We start from the raw sequence: 21,993 nt of genomic DNA on the forward strand, positions 1-21,993 counted from the left end.
AAAATAGAACAGGTGCTGAATGTCAGCAAAGATGACTTATGGAAGAGGCAACTGTGGAATATTCATAAATACATTCTTTACTTACTTTGAAAAAGAAAACTACAAGGAAAGTGGTGTCAGACGTAAAGATAACACCTAAAAAAACTTAAAATAAAGAAGCAGAAAGAAGGAAAATAATGCATTTCAAGAAATAAGCCAACAAGTGAAATAAAGAACAAAAGTGAGGAAAGAAAGAAAATGGTAAAAATAAAATAGGGAGCAAAATGGAAAATAAGCAAACATTCAATAACCTTAAATGCAATCCTTATCATCTCCAATGTTTGTTGATGAACATTAATTGAATTGAATTGTTATAACAACACACATGTGCAGAGAACTGTGAAAAGCTCATCTGTGTGCTACATAGGCAGCTTCCAAAAAGTAACTTTGCTCCATCTCCATGAATTTATATGGTTCCCTTTTCTTTCCTCTCTCAGGTTGCAAGTATTTGAGCATATGTATTCATTTTCTCCCCAGAATTCTTAAAATAATGCAATCTTTCTCATCACTGCTTTATCCCAAGGTATTTAAACTTCAGCTAGATCTGATCACCTACTCTTTTCAACCTTGATGAAATCCCACCTTGTTGATGTTGGCCCTTCATGTCCACTGCTGAACATGACAAAAAAAAGCTAGCAAACAGGAAGCTTTCAATACTAAAGAACACTTTATTTCACTGAGACACCAAGAACGAGATAGGGGAAATGTACATTGGAAGGGTTCCTGACCATGTTGGAGGTTCAGATCTGGAGCTCGGGTTGCCAATAGTTTGGATTGGACTCTGGGTGGCTGCGGAAGCGCTGGAGGCGAATCTACAGACACTCGGTGACTCTGGGGGGATTCTCTTTTGCTTCTCTTTCCCTGACTGTAAGGGACGCAGGCAATTTCTGCCAATGGTGAATCTGTCTGCAAACAAGAATTTCATGTCATAGGACACTGTTTTATTACTATGATAATAAATTGAATCTTGAAATTAAACATTGTATTTAGGAGTCCATATTGATTGCCAATTTAAGTATTTATTCATTCTCATCCAAGATAAAACACACTTTAAATGCCAAATGTTGATCCCTTGTCCACTTCAAAATGTGGCCAAGCAATTCAGACCAAAAATAGTTTGGAGCTACAAAGCATCATTCAAAATTGAATACTGACAGCTCAGATTACTAGAGTTAATTAGCCATTAACTTTTAAGTCAAGATGACAGCTATTGCAATAACTCTACTGGTTTATAAGAAGCAGCTGGAGCCCTAATCTGAATACCACTTGTCTGCAATATCAAGCAAGAGCCTGCTTTTTGAACCAGAATAATTGCTGTGTCTTAATGTATTTCATAGTTAAAAGTTTCATGTCAAAAGTTTTAAACTGGGAGAATGAACTAGGTTCAAAACTGCACAAAAAATAGACTAGCAAAAGAGGCAACAGATCATAGAACAAAGTGCTTGCTGTTTATTTTTTCCTATTTGATGGTTAAAGTTATCAACCTTGTCCTTATTTCTGAGAAACACAAGCATATAGATTTAACATTTTATCCAATTTTTAAATCAACACTTGTGATCACAAGTGCAACAATGCATTGACTTCCCACTTGAGTGGTTCCCTTTAAAACTCAGAATAATGAAAAAGGCCTCAAAGGTTTATCAGTGTTCCTTTTCAGGAGATATGAGAAGCTGAGAGAATTAGGCACATTCATGGGCAAAAGCATTCATTGCTCATTTGGATGCAAAAACCTCAAGCATTTCTCGAGGCAAACCTTTGGTAAATTGGAGCAAAGTCTAAATTTTATCATGCAGTTCAGGAGTCAAAATCATTTTGGAAGGGGCATGCATTTGGATAATGGAAACAGTTTCCCAATCTTTCTTTCTAATATGTGTTTCTTGATCATTTGCATGCATGCAAGTACCAATTTTTCCTTCAATTTTATTCATAAGGACCTATCTCTTGTGGGGTGAGGTACACTTGCCATTTTGCACCTGAAACATCTCCCTTTAAGATTATGTTGCTGTGATCTTCCCAAGGAAATGAAATTGGGCAGGAAACATTTGCTGTCCAGTTCTTACCTATGTTCTAATGCTGTATACTTGAGTAGTTCTGCGAGCTGTAATGGGTACTTGCAGATCTTCTGCACTGGAGTGAGGAGAAAACCATCGATGGCAATGTCAATCATTTGCTGGAGGAGGCGACAAGCCTCAAAAAAATGCTGATACCTGCCATCCTTCATTAGCTTGGAGAGCTCCATGCAAGCGTCTAGATGATTGTTACAGTATTCTGAATAGATCCAAAATCCATCTTGCTGTAAACAAAGTATAACATGTTTATATGAGATAGGCAGAAAAATGAAGATAATTAGGTTTTTAAGCTGACAGAATAATAATTTAGTAATTGGCACTAATGAGGACGAGGCTGTGATCAGAATAAATCCAAAAATATTCTGGATCCTTTATGTCTGATCTGTGATCTGCACCAACAAAAATTAGAATATTTCCCCATCACTCCTTTGGATGTGATGGTGTTAAGCAAGACTCAGTAGCTGTACTCTTGCTTCAATTAAAATATTGTCAATTAAAGTCCTATTCCAGAGAGCAGAGCTAAGAACCCAGACTGACAGACCACACTCACAGGTGCGAGAATGCTGTGGAAGAGCTGACTTTGGAATGAAATGTTGAAGCAAGGTTCTCTCATCTGGATGTAAAAGGTTCCATGGCACTATTTTGAAACAGAGTTGCAAAGTTCTTCATGTCTGTTCCTCCCAACACTAACCTTGTAACCATAGTCACTTCTACAACAATGTTTGCACTTCAAACGGCTTAATTGGGCATGAAGATTTTATAATTACCTGAAGTTATGAAAGATGTTATTTAAATAATTACAAGTTATTCATTTGCACAAAGTAAAAGAGCATAGTGTTCTTTCTAAGAAACTTGCTGTGAATGATGGCTATTTCCACAACTTTCCTTCCCTGCTAAAATCTTCACACAAACGCCAGGTACTTGTGCTCTAAACTTGGCCAATTTATCCTTCACTTGCTTTCATTAGCTTCTGATGAGGTAACATTTCAATTTAGAAATTCTTATCCACTCTTTTAATACCCATTATGCCACATCCAATTCCTGATAATCTACAGCTGTACCAACTGATAATGGTACTAATTTACCACAGCTTACAAACAAATAAAGAATACACTCACTCACTTCTTTCAACATACCAAGTACAGCGACACACCCTCTGTGATATTCATTCTTAGCATCATCCTCCATCAATCCTGGATTCCTGAGCATTTTAGATTTTAATTCAGACAATATTTTAGCTGAGGCCAGAAGCTCTGAAACTCACTCCCTGAATCTTTCCATTTCTCTTCCCCTTTGATGCCCCTTAAAACTTTATGGACAACTATCAATTTAAGACATTGTTATCAATCCACTGTGTGAAGTGCCAAGGGAGATTTTACAACATTACTTATACTCTACAACTATTCCTCCCATTGATGTTAAAGATCGTTAAGTAATTGCACATTTTCTATTTTTGTACTTGATTGCAAATAATCATCTGGTAACAAACATAAAGGATCACTTGATGGCTGTTGTAAGATTTTCCATTCAATTTCCATGTATCTCAATTGATGAAAAACAGACTGTATCTACTTCTTTACAGACATTCAAATCATTCAGTGAACATTCATCTCTATGCAACACAGGCATATTTATGGAGACAAAATGATTTCCCTCTGCATTGTGTTTGAATCTATTATTATTCTACTAACCTGGCTATCAATAACAAAGGGAATGGACAAAGTTTCAGGAATGCACTTGACTGACTTGAAAAGTTATGAGATTTTTTTTTAAAATCATGGAAATCTCACCATTCTTGAGTATGTAACATGATCAAAGTATGTAAACTTTGAAAAGGAATCAATATGTATCAAATGGATAGCTCCAATTGAAAATCCTGTCCTTGTGGCTATGGGATGGGACCCATCATGCTGTTTGGTAATAACAATATTTTTTGTGTTATAAGTAGCAGAATAATTTTTAATAAACAAAATAAATTGGAGCAATAATGCCATGAATGTTGTTTAGAAAAAGCAATGTTAATATGATTAAATATTTTGGCCAAAATAATGAGGTGCACTATTTCTAATGAATTTGACATTCCTTTGGCCACACGGTTGGCTTAGCGGTTAACAACATGCCTTTCCAGTGCCAGTAACTGGGACGGAGATTCAAATCCCACGCTGTCTGAAGGAATTTGTACGTTCTCCCCGTGTCTGCGTGTGTTTTCCTTGAGGGCTCCGGTTTCCTCCCACTGTTCGAAACGTACCAGGGGTGTAGGTTCATTGGGTGTAAATTGGGCAGGATGGACGGGTGGGCCAAAATGGCCTGTTAACATGCTGTATGTCTAAATTTAATTTTTAAAAATATATTAATTAAGGCCATTAAAATAAGTTTCCATTAAAATAACAGCCAGCAACTTTTAACCATTAATAATAAGCCGAAGCATTGCAAAATTTGAAAACTTTTGTAAGATCCATCATTGCAATCACTTAACATCAAAATCTAGGACAAGAACAGTTGCACAAAAAAAATCCAAATGACAAATTTAACAAATGATATTTTACATGTTCTAAGAAGCATGGTCCAATTTCACTCAGATGAGGATCTTCCTTGTTATATTGCTTCTCCAGGTCTCTGACAAAGCTCATCTGAAATCTATAAATGTCTTCAATATTTCCAAAAATGACCTTCAGCTGTTCATCACTAAACATGTCTCTGCGTTTTCTGCATTGTTTGAGGTACCCCTAAAATAAATAGGAAAAAAAGTTTGTCTCAAACTTGTAGTAAGTTAAATCAAAATATTAGAATAATAATAAATTAGTGCTAAGCCCATCATTCTCTTCTGAACCAAATGTCCTTCCATCCATGTACTTTTTTTTCTTACTATATAAACATCTGAATAACATACATGGGCAAAAGACAAAATAATCAAATCTCATAAATACTGGCTCAAATAAATCAACATAACCAAAATAAATAAAGGAAATAATTACATAGAAAATGAGAAAAATATAGAACTGAATTATTTCCATCTAGGTTAACATCTAAAAAGTTTTCTCTTTTCAGGTACCTTTCCACTTGGCTGAAAAATGCCATGTATTACCCAACTGCATGAGAAAGTATGATAAAAGAAATAAGACAATTATTAATGAACAAGCCTAACTGCCATTGAGAAATATTACTATAAGGATATAGTAACTTAAGGATAGAATGATTAATTACCTTGAGACAGTTCATTCAATCATATCATTTTCAAAATGATTTGGCACGTAAGATGTGACAAAACACAAAAGTCTGCCGATGTTGTGATTATAGTCAAAACACAAAATTGCTCGAGGAACTCAATAGGCCTTGCAGGATCCATAGGAGGAAAAGATATTTACCTTCCATCGACACTGCAAGACCTGTTGTAGAGCACAGAAACAGACATATGGGTTAAGTGAAACTCAGCAAGTCACACAGCATCTATAGAAAGGAAAGGGTAACCTGAGCCCCTCATCAAGGTATGAGCAAAAAGCAGGCAGGTGACTGAAGAAAAAGTGGGGGGAGGAGAGGAGAGAAGGGAGGAAGGGGTGCGGGAAGGAGTACGGGCTAACAGGTAAGGGGTAATAGGTGGTTAGACGAGAAGAAAGCTGAGGTGAAAGGGCACTGTACGGGCTAAAAGGGTAGAATTACTGTACAGATATTAGTATATTTACGGTACTGCTTGTTTTGAATTTTTGCTGTATTCTGTGAAGGTCATAGATTGTGGCAGTTTTGAGATTCTGAGACAGGCATAGGGGTGGGTTTTTTCAATGTGGATCAACCAAGAAGTCTTATTTTATGGTTGGTAAGAAAATGTTTCAATAATGTTTTGTTGATCTCAAGCTATCAAGTAATTTCAATGAATTGCAATTATTAGCAGATCAAATATGTTTATATGTTTCTACAACTGAAGAAATCATATTTTATCAAATATAAAATTCAACACAGTTTGAAATTGTATCTACATTAACAAATGACATTAAACTAAACCTATTGGTGAATTATGTTTATGGAATTGAGAACCAGTTAAACATCAATGAACTAAGATAAACATTTGGACTTTTGAAGAGAATACTTGGTAGGTTAAGAACCAAGGACTTTATTGTTGTCAGTAGAATTGATCTCTACATTCGTCAACAAAACAAGATTGAAATCTATTATTAAGAAAATGAAATCTGAATGTAAAAATTCCATGTAATTCAAAGGAAAAACTCTACAAGCATTGGTATGTTCAGAGTTTGAAATTGAGCCAGAACTTTGTGAATTTGACCTTGGAGGTAAGGCCAGTAGTCTCTTGGCTGTCTGCGTTTAACAGAGAATTGGCAGGTTACCAGGCTGTGAGAATTCTTAAATGCTTCATGACAGGATTTCTACAAAGGAAAGGTTTCGTATCTAACCTGGCTGGATGATAAGGGCCTAGGTTACCAGCTGAAGACAAGCAGCTGTGATTCGCCAGCTTCTGATACTTCAAGGAGATGAAGGTTCAAGAGCTTAAGGACAAATTGTGCCAGCTCAGTTTGAGCACGGATGGAACCAAAGCTGTCCTGATGGAAAGGCACTTGGAAGCAAGAGAAGCAGAGAAGGTATTGGCAGCCGAGAAGAAACTTGTAATCAGTCAAGAGCAAATGGCATCAGATGAACACCTGGTCAGTGGCTGGTTTCTCTGGTGGCCTGATGGAGATCACAGTCAATGTATAGTGGAATATAGAATGACAGTGCATTTATTTGGAGCAACTTCATCACCAAGTTGTGTGAATTATGCTCTTATAAAGTGTGCTGAAGACAATATAAATCAATTTAGCTTTCAACCTATAAACACTATCGTGAGTAACTTTTATGTTAATGACCATGGTTTCTGCTACTTCAGAAGAGGATGCATCACTCTATACCACAAACGACAAACAATATGTTCCAAAGGAGGGTTTTTACTTACCAAATGGATAAGTAACTGTCATTCTGTATTGGCTAACATACTTGATGCACACAAGGCAGTAGAAATAAAAGATTTGGATTTACAATATGACGACCTTCCTGTGGGGAGAGTGTTAGGAGTACAATGGTGTATTCAAGTTCAAAATTTTCTTGAAAGACCAACCTACTATGAGAAGGGAAAATCTTTTCCATAATTAGTTTGATATATGATCCCTTCAGAATACTGGCACCAGTTGTCTTAATTGCTAAGAAAATCTTTCAAGATTTGTGTAGAAAAGGAATTAGTTGGAATGATGTTATACCTGACTCTAATGCACAAGAATGCTTGAATTGGAATTAAGATCTTTGCAAGCTGGAAGACTTTAAGTCGACAGATGTTTCAAACCTGGAAAATTTGGAAAAGTGACAACAGCTCAACTGCATTATTTTGCTGATGTATGTGAAGATGGTTATGGAACTGTCAGTTATCTGTTATTGCATAATAACCAAGATGAGTATTATTGTGGATTTGTAATGACTAAAGCAAGTGTGTCTCCTTTAAAGCCAGCCACTACTCCTCAAATGGAATTGGTCGCAGCTAGCATAGCTAGTTGAATGGACATGATGTTGCAGATGGAACTAATAGACTCTATTTTTTGGACCAATAGTACTTCTCTACTTAAATACATTAACAATAGAACTATAAGATGTTGGACTTTTGTAGCTAACAGAATTACAGCAATTGATAAGGTTTCAAATGCAATGCAATGGTGATATGTTAATGGAGTTAACTATCCAGCTGATTGGGGCTTCTTGAGGTTTAAGTATCCAAATTTTTTTGAAAAGGGAAATGTGGATTTCCAGATCTCAATTTATGGTCTTTAAAACTTTTCCATTGAGGATCTTGAAGTCAAGAGAATGAATATGAATGCTACTCCAACACAAAGTGAAGAAGTGGATTCAGTAACCTGTTTGATTCATTACTTTTCATCTCGGTATCACTTGAAAAAGGCCATAGCTTGGATATTACGACTTAAAGAGCGACTTCTTCATTTGTAGCAAGGACAAAAAAAAAAATTGGGCGATGTTCTTGTTCAGTTACACAACTTAGAGCAACAAGATTTATCACAAAAAGATTCTATGAAAATCAAATTGCTTACCATTGAAGAATTGGAAAATGTTGAAATTGAAATTATCTGCTTTTGTCAAAGGAAGAGATTTGCTTAATGAAATCCCATGTTTGAAAAAAGGAATAAATATCAGAAAAAGAAGTCATATTTGAAATCTCAATCCCATTCTAGAAAATGAGGTACTGAAAGTAAGTGAATGTCTATCTAGGGCTGTTATGCCAGAAGAAACTAAATATCTTGTGATATTGGCCAAAGATTTTAACATTTCTGTTTTGATTCGTCATATTCATGAGGAAGTAACCATATATTATCCAAATTATGTCAGAAATATTGGATTCCAACTACGATGGCAAAAATTAGAAAAATCATATCTAAATATGTAAAGTGTTGACATATAAATGCAACACTAGGATAGCAGTTGATGGCAGATTTACCTTGTAACAGAGTATCTCCTGACCAACCTCCATTTATTTATGTTTGAATTGATTATTTTGGAGCTTTTGAAGTTAAAAGAGGAAGAAGAGTTGTGAAACGGTATGGTATGATTTTCACTTGTTTAGCTATAAGTGCAATTCATATAGAATTTGGCACATTTCTTGAAAAAGAATCTTTTATCAATGCTCTTTGGCGATGTAGAGCCAGACATTGTCAAGTAAAAGAATTAAGATCTGATCCTGCTACCAATTTTGTTGGAGCACAACAGGAGTTGAAGGAAGCAATTAAAGATTGGGATCAGAATCAGATTCATGATGTGATGCCTCAAATGGTAGTAGATGGATTTTCCATTCTCCTACTGGATCACATCATGGAGGTGTATAGAAAAGAGTAATTCATTCAGTAAGAAACATTCTTAATTCTACATGAAAAATACAACATCTTGACCAAGAAACTCTTCACACAGTTTTGTGTGAAATTGAAGCTATTCTCAAAAGCCGTCCAATTCAATGGATCCAAATAATCTTGAAGCTCTTTCTCCAAATTATCTTCTGCTTCTCAAGACTAAGCCATTGATGCCACCTAGACAATTTTGGAAGGAAGACATATATTCCCACCACAGGTGGAAGCAGATCCAATTTATGTCAGATTTGTTTTGAAAAAGATGGGTAAAAGAACATATTCCTTTTTTACGAGAAGGACAGAAATGGTTTACTCCTAAGTGTAACTTCTCGACTAATGATATTGTGATTATTCTGGATGATTCGGCTCCTCAGAATTCATGGATGATTGGGAAAATTGTCAGTACTTTTCAAGACAATCGAGAGTTCGTTTGTCAAGTTCAGATTAAAACTAAAACTGCTTTTTTTTTAATTTGGCCAATTACCAAAATGTGTCTTTTGCTAGATACTGAAAATTCAAACAATTTTAAAAATTGATTTGTTACCATGTATCTTTTCGATGTATTATTTGCTTTTGATTTTTTGTTTTGGTCATTATTTTAATCATAACAATTAGGGGCCGGATTGTAGGGGCTAAAATGATAGAATTACTGTATTACTATATTTATGGTGCTGCTTGTTTCGAATTTTTGCTGTATTCTATGAAGGTCATAGATTGCGACAGTTTTGAGATTCTGAGAGAGGCGTAGGGGTCCGGTTTTTTTTGCTGTGAATCAAGCAAGAAGTCTTGTTTGATGGTTGGTAAGAAAATACTTCAATAATGTTTTGTTGATCTCAAGCTATCAAGTAATTTCAATGAATTGCAATTATTAGATCAAATATGTTTATATGTTTCTACAACTGAAAAAAAATCATAATCTATCAAATATGAAATTCAACAGTTTGAAATTGTATCTACATAAATAAACAATATTAAACTAAACTTATTGGTGGATTATGTTTATGGAATTGAGAACCAGTTGAGCGCCAATGAACTAAGATAAGTATTCGGACACGTGAAGAAAATAGGATAAGAACGAGGACTTCATTGTTATCAGTAGAATTGATCTCTGCAAATGCATTTACCAGATATCTAACAAGGTCAGAGGTTGTCAAACTTGTGGGGGACAAAAAAGTGTTGAGATAAGATCCACCGTTCAGTCAAAACAAATTAGGATCACAGTGGGTAGGGTTTAAAGTGAAAAAAATCAAGCTATTTATACTGCAGCAATCAATATCTTTCACGCAGCATCTCCCAGCCTTAGTACGTGAATGTCAGCATCATGGAAAATTAATTAGTGCAGCTCCTATCAATAATCACTGATTTTTTTTCCCCAAATCGATTAGAGGCTACAAGCTCTGATCTCTGGCCTCGTGGCAAGCCTGCACCTTGGTGATCAATGTAGGATTACATGAGCATAATAATTGCTCTGGTGTCAGTCTGGCCTTTATGCTCAATTCTCTGGAGCATAAATTGGAAGCAAAATTGAGTTTGGACTAATACCACAACATTTCAGAAGGTGGAAGAGAAATTCCTTGAAAGATTTTTGTGTACCTTCGTGCCATTGCAATCTGAACCATCTATCGTCTAGGGAATGCACAAAAATTGACACAAACTGATCTCTGCACATGGAAAGGAAATGCATGCTACAAAGGGAATGTAGTGAAGATTCACCAGGCCTGAAATCCTGGGAGTGACAGGTTTGTCTCATGAAGATTGAAGAAGCCAAAATTTTATCATTTTGCGTTGATGTGAATCAGAGGTGACCTCATTGAAATTGACAAAAAAATCTGAATTTGATGGGAAGGTGTGGGGAAGATGATAGCTCTGCTTGAGCAGACCAGAATTGAATGGCAACGCAGTTGTGGACCACCCCTGTTCTTCAACGCACAGCATTGTTGTATTTTTCTACTCTCAAGTTCACCCCCACCTTCATCACAACCCTTTCTACAGTTATTCTGGGCTGTCATGATAAAGGTTATTTGTGTCAATACTGCAGCTGTAAGCTCTCTATGTAACTCCCAAGGGGCCTGCTGAGTCTTATTTTAGTGCAGAACACCACAGTGCAACTTGCGATAAATGTTTCCTTAATTTCGTGAATATTTTGGGGAGAATCAGTTGAACTTCCACACTATAGAACCATAGAACATTACAGAACAGGAAAAAGCCCTTCAGACCATCTTGCCTATTATTTATTAATCTATTATTTTGCCTAGTCCCATTGACCTGCATTTGGACTGTAATCCTCCATACCCTTCCCCATTCATGTACCTATCTAAATTTTTCTTCAATGTCAAAATTGAACCTACATTTATCAATCAGCTGGCAACTCATTTCACTCCCTCACCACTTTCTGCATGAAGATGTTCCCCCTAATATTCCCTTCAAACATTTCATCTTTCATCCTTAACTCATGTTCTATAATTCTTGTCTCACCTATCCTCAATGGAAAAAGCCTGCATGTTTAGTGGTGGAATTCGGTCTCTGGTCATCTAACTCTAGTCCCTTTCACAGTTGCATCCCACTAAATCGGCTGTTCGGTGTTCCGGGTTAGGACTGGGGATTTGGCTTTTCACACTTGACCACTCCGAAGTGGGACACTGAACGCTTTCACACTAGCAAGGAGCCATCCCCGGGGTTAGGACTGTTCTACCTTCTACCGATGTCGTCGTGACGCCGAGTGATGGTGGATCTGTCCTAAATCCTGATCAATGTATTATGATATTATATTTGAACAGAATTAATCATAACATAATTAAGCTTAATGTACAGCACAGTATGAGCCTTTTGGCCCTTGTTGTTGTTGTCCCGACCTACATAAACCTTTATAAGGGACCGTGGGCAAGTTCAAGCAATAAATAGCAATAGCAGACCATTTTTAAATAGCGTGGGAAAGTTGGTAGTGCTATAGAGCTCAGTTTATATAACATGGGAAAGTTTGTAATGCTATCGCGTACAATTTATAAATACCGTGGGAAAAAGCAATGGCAGACCTGCCCTCCCAGAATGCCATGCCTGGCTGCATGCATGGAGCATTCATAGATAGGTTTCTCTGCCGCATGGTATTCTGGGAAGTCAGGTCCGCCATTGCTTTTTCCCATGGTCTTTATATATTCCCACACTGTTTAAAAATTGTCCACTATTGCTATTTATTGCTATTTATTTCCTCTTTCTCTCCGCACCCCCCCCCCCCATTTTGACTTTCCCATAGCAAAATTTATACCTTCATTTTAATCTTTTCTTCCTGCACTCACACAAACACTTGGGTCATTTAAATCCCACAATGCAATTACCCTTTTCACATTTGCCTGTCTGCAGATGCCGGGGATTGTACTAGGGGTCAAGGCCATCAATCCCTGGCATGAGATGACGTCATCTGACGCCAGCATTGAGCTGATTTTGCATTCACACTAGGCACTTTAAAGGCCATTTGGCAGTTAATTCCGGGGATCACTTACAAGTGTGAAGGGGCTTTTGGGTCCAAAAGAAACTGAGGTATTGATGTCCATAAATTATATAGAATTTAAGGAATTGAGGGACAGGACAAGAGAAGTGGAAGAAACAGAAAATAATCAAAATGGCTGCTGGAACACTGGCCATTAATTCTGGAGGATTATCAGACAAGGGAATTGAAGTTTTGGTACAATATTTCAAAATCTTGGTTTTGGACTATATCCAGATTTCTGTAAGCAGTTCAATATAGAGAGGATTTACTGGCCAGAGAGAGAGTTAGCAATTATGTTGGAGAAAGACAACTGTTTTCTGGAGGACAAATTTTAAGAAATTGACAAGTACTATTGATTTACCAGGAATTGTGAATGGTGTTCAAAGTTTGTTATATTAATACATATTGATAAAGTAGGTTACATAAAACTACTTATTTGGCCCATGGATTTTGATGTCTTGTTATAAGCGCAGTCAGACCTTTCAGAGATTGCAGGTCTTTCAGAAGTAGTCAGGCAAGAATTTTACACACAAAAGATGATGGAATTTGGATTCCCTTCAGTCAATTATTGAGAAAAATTGGGATTAACAGGTCATAGATATTATGATGAAAGCAAGACGCTGCAAGGTAATCGATGGCAACAAAAGCAAACAAGATTGATAAGAACAATTACTAAAAGTGCAGGAGAGAGAGAAAGAGCTGACACAAAACACAGGAAAGACTGTACTACAGGCTTTAGTCCACTTAAACTCTACACTAGTCATAGTATCTTGATGGCTCCACATGTGTGACGAGCCCGGGAGGGGCTGGCTCAAGTCTATATACAGGTCGGTGATCTACATTGACTCGATCTGTCCCCCTCATAATTTTAAATACCTCTACCAAATCACCCCTCAATCTTCTACAATCCAGGGAATAAAGTCCCAGCCTGCTCAACCTTTCCCTGTAACTCAAACCCTGAAACCTAGGCAACATTCTTGTAAATCTCCTCTCCATTCTCTTTATATCCTTCCTATAATTCAGCAACCAAGACTACACACAATATTCCAAATTTGGTCACAACTGCAACATGACATCCCAACTCTTGCATTCAATATTCTGATTTATGAAGGCCAACATGCCAAAAGCTTTCTTCACCACCCTATCTACATGTCATTCAACTTTCAGGGAATTATGTACCAGAATTCCTAAAGCCCTTTGTTCTACTGCCCTCCTCAAATGTTTCCCATTTAACGTGTATAACCTTTGCTGATCAGTCCCACCAAAATACACGTAGCATTTAATATAACCTGCATGTGCATAATTATTAAGGAGCAAATTTCATAAAGACCTTTTAGAGTGTAACAATAAATACATCTAATGTGTAGAAATCATCACTCTGCAAATTATGATGTCCTTAAGAGGGACTTTGGATTACCTCACAGATGTCCTTCAGATGTTTGATGTAGTGTCGCTCTGTGCTCATTATTTCATTGATGACGTTTGCTCTCATCTGGTCTCTATTCTGGATGCTTCTGCCAAGACACAGGCAGTCAGAGTTTGGGTCCAGATGTCCATTTTGAATCTCACTACTGGCTTCATCTACAGTGTCTTCCTGGTTCACCCAAAGCTGCCAGTAAAGAAAGAGACAAGGGTATGGTCATCACTCTCGCAACATCTGAGCTCTTATAGTCTGGGCCTTGATAGATAATGGAAAGCAACCTATACATCTTTTCAACCATCTTTTGATTGGTTCTGCTCATTTTTAGGATGTGCAAACACTTGATTTTGTCCTTTATTCCATTTTAAACAATAATACCACATGAACATTTCCACAGCCAAATGAGCAGTCCTGAAAATAGGATTGAAAAAATATAGCCCATAGTGCTGCAAGTTCCTTCTTTGCTTCTTTAGCAGTCGGTTGCAGTGATTTATTCATTTTCAGTATTTGCTCTGACTATGCTTATCCATTTTATGCTTCATACACATCTTAATGCCCCTCTCTTCCATGAAGAGAGCCACTTATTATTGATTCAGAACCTCTATTTCCAGATTCAGGTTAATTTTTTGGTTCTTGATGGACCATTCCCTTTTCTTAGATATCCTTTCATTCTTTATGTATTTGTAACATTTTTTGGATGCACTTTGATTTTATTTACCAGTATTTTTTCATGCTCTCTGCTTTCTTAATTTCCCTTTTAATTTCACTGACACATTTGATTTACTTCTGGTTTTTATATTGCAATTTCCAATGCTGGCTCTGTCCCCTCTGTGCATCTCGTCTTCTTTAGATTTGGCAGCCCCACCTTTTCTCTTTGTGATAATATGTATTCTTCTTAAACACCTCCCATTCGTCAGAAAGGCTTCCAGTAGCTTTTGAAAGGGTTCAGAAGGTGAATATCAGGATGTTGCCTGGTATAGAGGATGTGAGTTATGTGGAGAGATTGGACGAACTTGGATCACTTTCATTGGAGATTCGGAGGCTGTGGGACAACCACAGATAAAGGTGCATAAAATCTTGAGAGGCAAGATAGGGTGGACAGTCAGAATCTTTTCCCCAGGGCAAAATAACAATACACTGGAGAGCAAGCATTTCAAGTGAAGTAGGGGAAGAGGGGGGGGGGGGGGGGGGGATGTTTAAGAGAAATATATGGGGAAAATATTTAACACAGAGAGCAGTAGGTGCCAGGAGTAGTGGTGGAAGTAGATAAAGTAGTAGCATTTAAGATGGTTCTAGATAGCCACAAGAACACAAAAGGAATGGAGAGATATCTGCCATTCAAGCAGCAGATTTTTAGTTTGATTTGGACATAATGTTCAGAACAGACATATGGGCTGAAGCACCTGTTACTGTGCAGTAGTGTTCGATGGTCTTAGTGAGTCAAACAACATCAGTGGAAGAGATAGAATGGTCAATGTCATGGTATGGAACCCTTCATCAGGGCAGTCCCAATGAAGGGTTCTAGACTGCAAAGTTGATCATTCCTTTTCTCCTGCTGGTACTTCTTAAACCACTGAGTTCCTCCAGCAAATTGCGCTTAGGTTGAGCTTCCAGCATCTGCAGTCTCCTGTCTATCTCAATGGAGATTAATCAAAAATAGTAGCTGAGAGTGAATTTCTCTCATCTCAAACCCAGGAGGCATTGAAATGTTTGCTTTCAACAATGCAGACAACAAAATTAATCTTTTAATTTTATTTTTAATGCCTCAGTTACATTGCCTTTACTAAATGGTATAAATCTTCACCCAAGCATGCACAAGGAAATTTTACATAACATTTGCAGGATTTGTTTCTTATCCAGTGTTTGAATTCCAATAAGAAAGGGAACAAAACTCAAATTTGTCATGACTAAAGAATCAAAATTGGCCAGAGAAAGAAATTTAGGGGAACAGTTTTACAACAAGAAGCACAATTTATTAAATGGAAAGTGTTAACTGAGAGACAAAGACCAATGTTATCATTTGAAAAATTAATTTTAAGCAGATTAGCACAGAACTTGGAAAAGTAAATGGAACAAAAGCCATTGACCATCAGGGAAATAGGACATATTCAAGAAAACACTAAAATATTAAGATTCCAGGAGAAATATTTTGGATAGTAAATGAAAACAAACTGGCCAGTGAGAACATATCACAGATGAATGAAAAGGTATTGGTAGGACCTTTCTTTTTATATGCTTAGGCCACATATAAATGATATAAATATCAAAGACAAGGACAACAAAATAATGCAGGAATAAAATCAATGTGCTACACAAATAAAAACATAAAAATTAAATTATTAAGGATTATACAAACAACATAGTGAGCTAATGACATATTAATCCCAAGAAGAATTGAGAATGAGTTTACATATCCAGGGCACACACAAAAAAAAATCTCAAAGATGAAATGGGAGAAACATCAGGTTTTTATTTCATCTCAGTATTTATCAGGGAAACAAGAAGTTGAATAAAAAATAAAATGGGACTGAAAAGGCATAAAACCATTTCTGATAACGGATACATTCAGCAATTTTAGACATGAGAAAACAAAGGTCCAGAAGGATTATATTCAGGCTTATTAAATAGAGGCTTTGAAAGCATGCAGAGATACTATTGCATATGCACGTAACAGTTCATTAGAAAATGAAAATGTACCAGCAAAAGCAGACTCAATAAATCTATGGAAGCTATGGAGCAATTAGCTAAATGTCAAAGGTAGGAAAGATAATTCAATCCTTACTCAAAGATGTAATAGAAAAGCATCTAGAAAGTTGAAAGATAATAAAGCAGTCAGCACAGACTCCAGGATTATGCTTGATTAGTTTTATTTAGTTAAGAAGTCACAGAAAAGGAAAATTAGAGTGGATGGAGGAAGAAGGGGAACCTAGAAGCAAGGCCAATATAGAAAGGACAGTGAATGGTGAGAATGTGGTCAACAGATTTTGATTATTAACATACAAGTAAGCTGACTGATAAGTCTGTGGATGTTGTCTTATATGATGGACTTCAGTAAGGGCTTTAACAAGGTCCCACGTGGGAAGTTAGTTAGGAAGATTCAGACACTTGGCATTTATGGCGAGGTAGTAAACTGGATGTGACATTTGCTTCATGGGAGAAGTCAGAGAGGGGTGGTGGATGATTGACTCTCTACTTGGAGGCCTATGTCTCGCGGTGTGCCTCAAGGATTGGTGCTGGGAGCATTGTTGTTTGTCATCTATATCAATGATCTAGATGATAATGTGGTAAATTAGATCAGCAAGTTTACAGATGACACTAAGATTGGAGGTGTTGTGGATAGTGAAGAAATCTTTCAAAGCTTGCAGAGGGATCTGGACCAGCTGGAAAAATAGGTTGAAAAATAGCCGATGGAATTTAATGCAGACAAGTGTGAGGTGATCCATTTTGGAATGACAAACAAAAAAAGGGCATACACAGTAATGGTAGGGCACTGAGAAATGTGATAGTACAGAGGGATCTGGGAATACAGATATACAATTCCTCAAAAGTAGTGTCACAGGTAGATAGGCTGGTAAGGAGAGCTTTTGGCACATTGGCCACATCAATGAAACTACTGAGTATAGGAGTTGGAATGTTATGGTAAAGTTGTATAAGACATTAGTGAGGGCAAATTTGGAACACTGTGCACAGTTTTGGTCTCCTATCTACAGGAAAGGTATCAATTAGATAGAAAGAGTGCAGAGGAGATTAACTAGGGTGTTGCCAGGACTAAGTTTTAGGGAAAGGTTAAACACGCTCGGACTTTATTCCCTTTAGTGTAGAATATGGGGGGGAGATTTGATTGAGGAACATAAAATGATGACGAAAGTCCATAGAGTAAATGCAAGTAGGCTTATTTCCACTGAGTTTAGGGGAGATACAAACCAAAAGACATGGGTTAAGGGTGAAGTAGGAGAGGTTTAGAGGAACATTAGGGGGATTTTTTTTCAGACAGAGTGGTAGGAGTGTGGAACTAGCTGCCAGTTGAAGTGGTGAATGTGGGCTCAATTTTAACATTTAAGGAAAATTTGGACAGGGACACGGATGGAGGGGGTATATGGAGTTATAAGGACTGGGTGCAAGTCAGTGGGACTAGTCAGAATACTAGTTTGGCACAGATTAGAAGAGCTGAAGAGCCTGTTTCTGTGCTGTTATGTTCTATGGTTTATGGAGTGAGGAAGAAAGAAGCTGGTCAACTAGCTCTAGGAAAATATCAATAAAGGGTGCAGAGGAGATTCACCTGGACTGGTAGAATTGGCTGAGTCTTTATTTCCTAGTGCATTGGAGGCTGAGGAGTGATAACTGGGTTAAACAGGTTTATAACATCATCAGGGGGATCAATAAATTAAATGTTCCGTCTTTTTTCCTCCATGATAGATGATTCTAGTACTAATCTGTATAGATTTAAGGTGAGATAGAAGCAATTTCAAAGGCACCTGGGGGGCAACTTTTTCATTCAGAGTGTAGTCCATATCTGCAATGAGCTGCCAGAGGAATCCACAGAAACAGGTAAAATTACCTTTCAAAATATATTTGGAAATACAGTTCACATAGGAGGGGTTTGGAATGACGGGCCCAGTGCAGCCAAATAGGACTAGTCGAGAATGCCAACTTGGTCGGGGTGCACAGGTTGAGCTGAGGGTCTATTACATTCTGTATGACCTAAAGCAGGACGGAAGACAGACTCTGCAGCTAAACAAATTTGATCAAAATTCTTTGGAGTTCAGAAGAATGAGGGGAGATCCTATTGAAACCTATAGGGAGTACATAGGGTGGATGTTGTTTCGTTCAAAATGATTCTGAGCAGCAGTAGTGACAAACATGTTAATGCAATCACCTGAAATTCCTCAGTTTAAGCTCATTTTTGTGCTTGGGTTGCAGATTAAATGAATTTTCCATGGAAGCTTTAATACACATTATTAATACGCCAGGCAAATATAAGCTTGTGCATTCCCGTTCTTTTGCTATTTCGGTCAAACACATTTACTTCTCTACTCACACTAAACAGTTAACATCAAAGATTCACAGCAGCAGAGAAGGAGCCCTACAGAGTCCATGTTGAGAAATCAATCATTTGCAGCTCTAACCCCTGTAGCTCTGCAGCATTTCATTTTCTCATCTTAAGAGAAGTTCTCCAGATGTGCAGTGGAAAGTGTGCTGACCGGCTACAGCATGGTCTGGTATGAGAGCACCAATATGACCTGAGCATAGCCCAGGACATCAGAGGCAAAATTCTCCCCACCTTCGAGAAAACCTACATGGAACGCTGCCGTCGGAGAGCAGCAACAATCATCAAGGATCCATACCAGCTAGGACATGCTTTGTTCTCACTGCTATCTTCAGAAAAGGTGCTCCAAGACCATCACGTTCAGGGACAGTTGCTCCCCCTCCACCATCAGACTCCTCAACAACAATTTAAGGACACTGACTTTGCATATTATTTTTTAAAGAATTTTTTCTCCGTATTGCACATTTGTTTACTTTTCTTTTTTGTATACATATCTTTTCTTGAATGCATTTTACAGATACCCATATGTAGTCATTCTGCCTGGCCACAGGAAAAAGTATCTCAAGGTTGTAAGTTAGGTCACAATGTACTCTTACGATAAATCTGAACGCAGCCAACCCAGTCCACACTGATCCCAACCCAGTCCACACTGATCCCAACCCAGTCCACTCTGATCCCAACCCAGTCCACACTGATCCCAACCCAGTCCACACTGATCCCAACCCAGTCCACACTGATCCCAACCCAGTCCACACTGATCCCAACCCAGTCCACACTGATCCCAACCCAGTCCACACTGATCCCAACCCAGTCCACACTGATCCCAACCCAGTCCACACTGATCCCAACCCAGTCCACACTGATCCCAACCCAGTCCACACTGATCCCAACCCAGTCCACACTGATCCCAACCCAGTCCACACTGATCCCAACCCAGTCCACACTGATCCCAACCCAGTCCACACTGATCCCAACCCAGTCCACACTGATCCCAACCCAGTCCACACTGATCCCATCCCAGTCCACACTGATCCCAACCCAGTCCACACTGATCCCAACCCAGTCCACACTGATCCCAACCCAGTCCACACTGATCCCAACCCAGTCCACACTGATCTCATCCCCTCTTCATATCATCATCCATTTTCCTCCCCACATTTCCCAATAAACTTCCCTTTCCCCACTCACTTTCAGATTAAGGTTCAAGATTCCTTTAATTGAAATGTAAATAACACACAAAAATGTAATAAACATGATATCCTTTAATTTTTGTCTGCCCTGAGGTGCATGTTGTGTGCTACATTGTTTACAAATGAATGTCTCTCCTTCTTTTTGTTGTTTCCTCTGTCTCTTTTTTTTGTTTGTGTGTCCAGGCACCATGGCTACAACTATGCCTTCATTTTCACTGACTTTTGCACTATTACCAAACTTTTTCACGGACTGCAGAGCTAGTCACTGGCGTGGCACATCTTCACAGCTCCCGCTAAGGAAAGCTCTGTCCCTTGCACCAACTCTCTCTCTCACTTTCTTATCAATAATCCTGAACACAATTTAATCACTGATAGTTGAATCTTGCAGCGATTCAAAATTGCAAGTTCTTGCTTTTAATTTTAAGCCTGTTAAAAAAAAGTATCAAAGCTCTCTCCCTGCAGCTGCATATGTTACGTACTAAACCAGCAGCAATGAAAATACACCAAGACAATGGAATCTTCAAATCAATAACTTTTATTAATAACTATTAATTACATAACACTTCTTACTTAACTATAAATTTAACCCCACATGCGCAAATGTGGGTGTGTGTGTGTGTGCCAAAACCATGACAGTTCAGGTATAATTCTGAAGAGATGATTTTAAAGTTTTGTTTTGATTTTAAATTGTTGCTCAACAGAAATTATGAAGTAAGTGTGAAGCACCAGATTTTTCAAAACTCACAAATTTCTTGTAGAGTACAGTAGTTTTCAGAGAATTTTTTCTTCATACGAAAGATTTCTCCCTCTTGCTTGGAGATTTCCGAACTGGCTTTTCTTCCATGATGATTTCACAAACCCAGGCAAGGGTTAAATGAATTTAAAAATGGTTATGTTTCAGATGCAAGATTAATTTTGCTTTCTTAAACAGAAGCGACCATTTCAATGGACATAACGAGACTGTCTTCTCTCTTTTAAAGAGACAGTTGGGAGTGGCTGTTTTCTTTAAAACCACTTTTTCGGTGTTCCTCCTTTTCATAAGCCTTTTGTTAATGCATTTCAATCCTGTGTAACTTACAGGATGGTCAAGCACTTTCTTCAATCCTGTGTTACCTAATGAATGGTAAAGGTGTCTTCTGCTCAGTTTGAAATTAGTTCCTTAATATTCAAAAATGCTTTCTGTCTTTAAGTGTCTTTACCACATGACATAACATCATTCCTGTATTTTGACTTCCATAAGTTTTATGAGCCAGTGCTTCTTCCTTGAGCAACCCCATTGTCCAAGATATTTCAATGAACAAACACTTGCAGTTTTATTGGGGTTACTTACCAGACTTTGCAAATCCAAAAATGGCTTCACTCTCTGAGTGTAATTGTGTGTGTGTGTCTCTGTGTATCCCTGTGTCCAAACCCATAAAAATAACTAAAAATATGTATTTTATAACTAAAAATAAATAATAAAGCAATTCCGTCACAGCATGCGTGAGCGAAACATATACCTCTTGAAATTTTCATTTTTCTTTGGTGATCAGTGTTCATCAAATATCTCAATTACCTTGTCGAAATTGCCCTGGTCTTTTGCGTCAGCAAAAAGAAATGCACTTTAAATCTCTAGTGGTCCTGCCGTGGTAAGTAGTAGTGCAATCTTCCATGCATCAGGTTTGCTATTATGTCCAATGGCTTGCATGTACAGCATGAATCTTTGAACAACCTCCACTCATGGTTGACATTTCCAGTCCAATTTACAGCATCAAGAGCCTTACACTTTCCATTTCTCTGCTGCTATCGACTGATTCTCACTCTGGCAACAAAGAAACATGGGTTCTTTTAAAAGGACTATATTAGCTAAAGTATACATAT

The 21,993-nt window shown here is 37.7% G+C and overlaps 1 protein-coding gene across 6 annotated transcripts in view; it reads right to left on the reverse strand.

Moving 5' to 3' along the window:
* Positions 1-21,993, reverse strand: part of LOC138740383 (rho guanine nucleotide exchange factor 9) — a 311,246-nt gene that overhangs the window by 70,546 nt on the left and 218,707 nt on the right. For 5 of the 6 annotated variants that reach the window (XM_069892952.1, XM_069892951.1, XM_069892950.1 and 2 more), the window contains 3 exons: positions 13,894-14,085; positions 4,655-4,834; positions 2,100-2,332 (listed from right to left, as the gene is read on the reverse strand). In XM_069892952.1, coding sequence (XP_069749053.1) covers positions 2,100-2,332; positions 4,655-4,834; positions 13,894-14,085 — 605 coding nt within the window. Of the gene's footprint in view, positions 1-687; positions 946-2,099; positions 2,333-4,654; positions 4,835-13,893; positions 14,086-21,993 lie in introns of those variants that run through there. The other variant, XM_069892953.1, reaches the window with a different exon arrangement.

Source organism: Narcine bancroftii, chromosome 8 (genome assembly GCF_036971445.1).
Source record: "Narcine bancroftii isolate sNarBan1 chromosome 8, sNarBan1.hap1, whole genome shotgun sequence".
Taxonomy (NCBI): Eukaryota; Metazoa; Chordata; class Chondrichthyes; order Torpediniformes; family Narcinidae; genus Narcine; species Narcine bancroftii.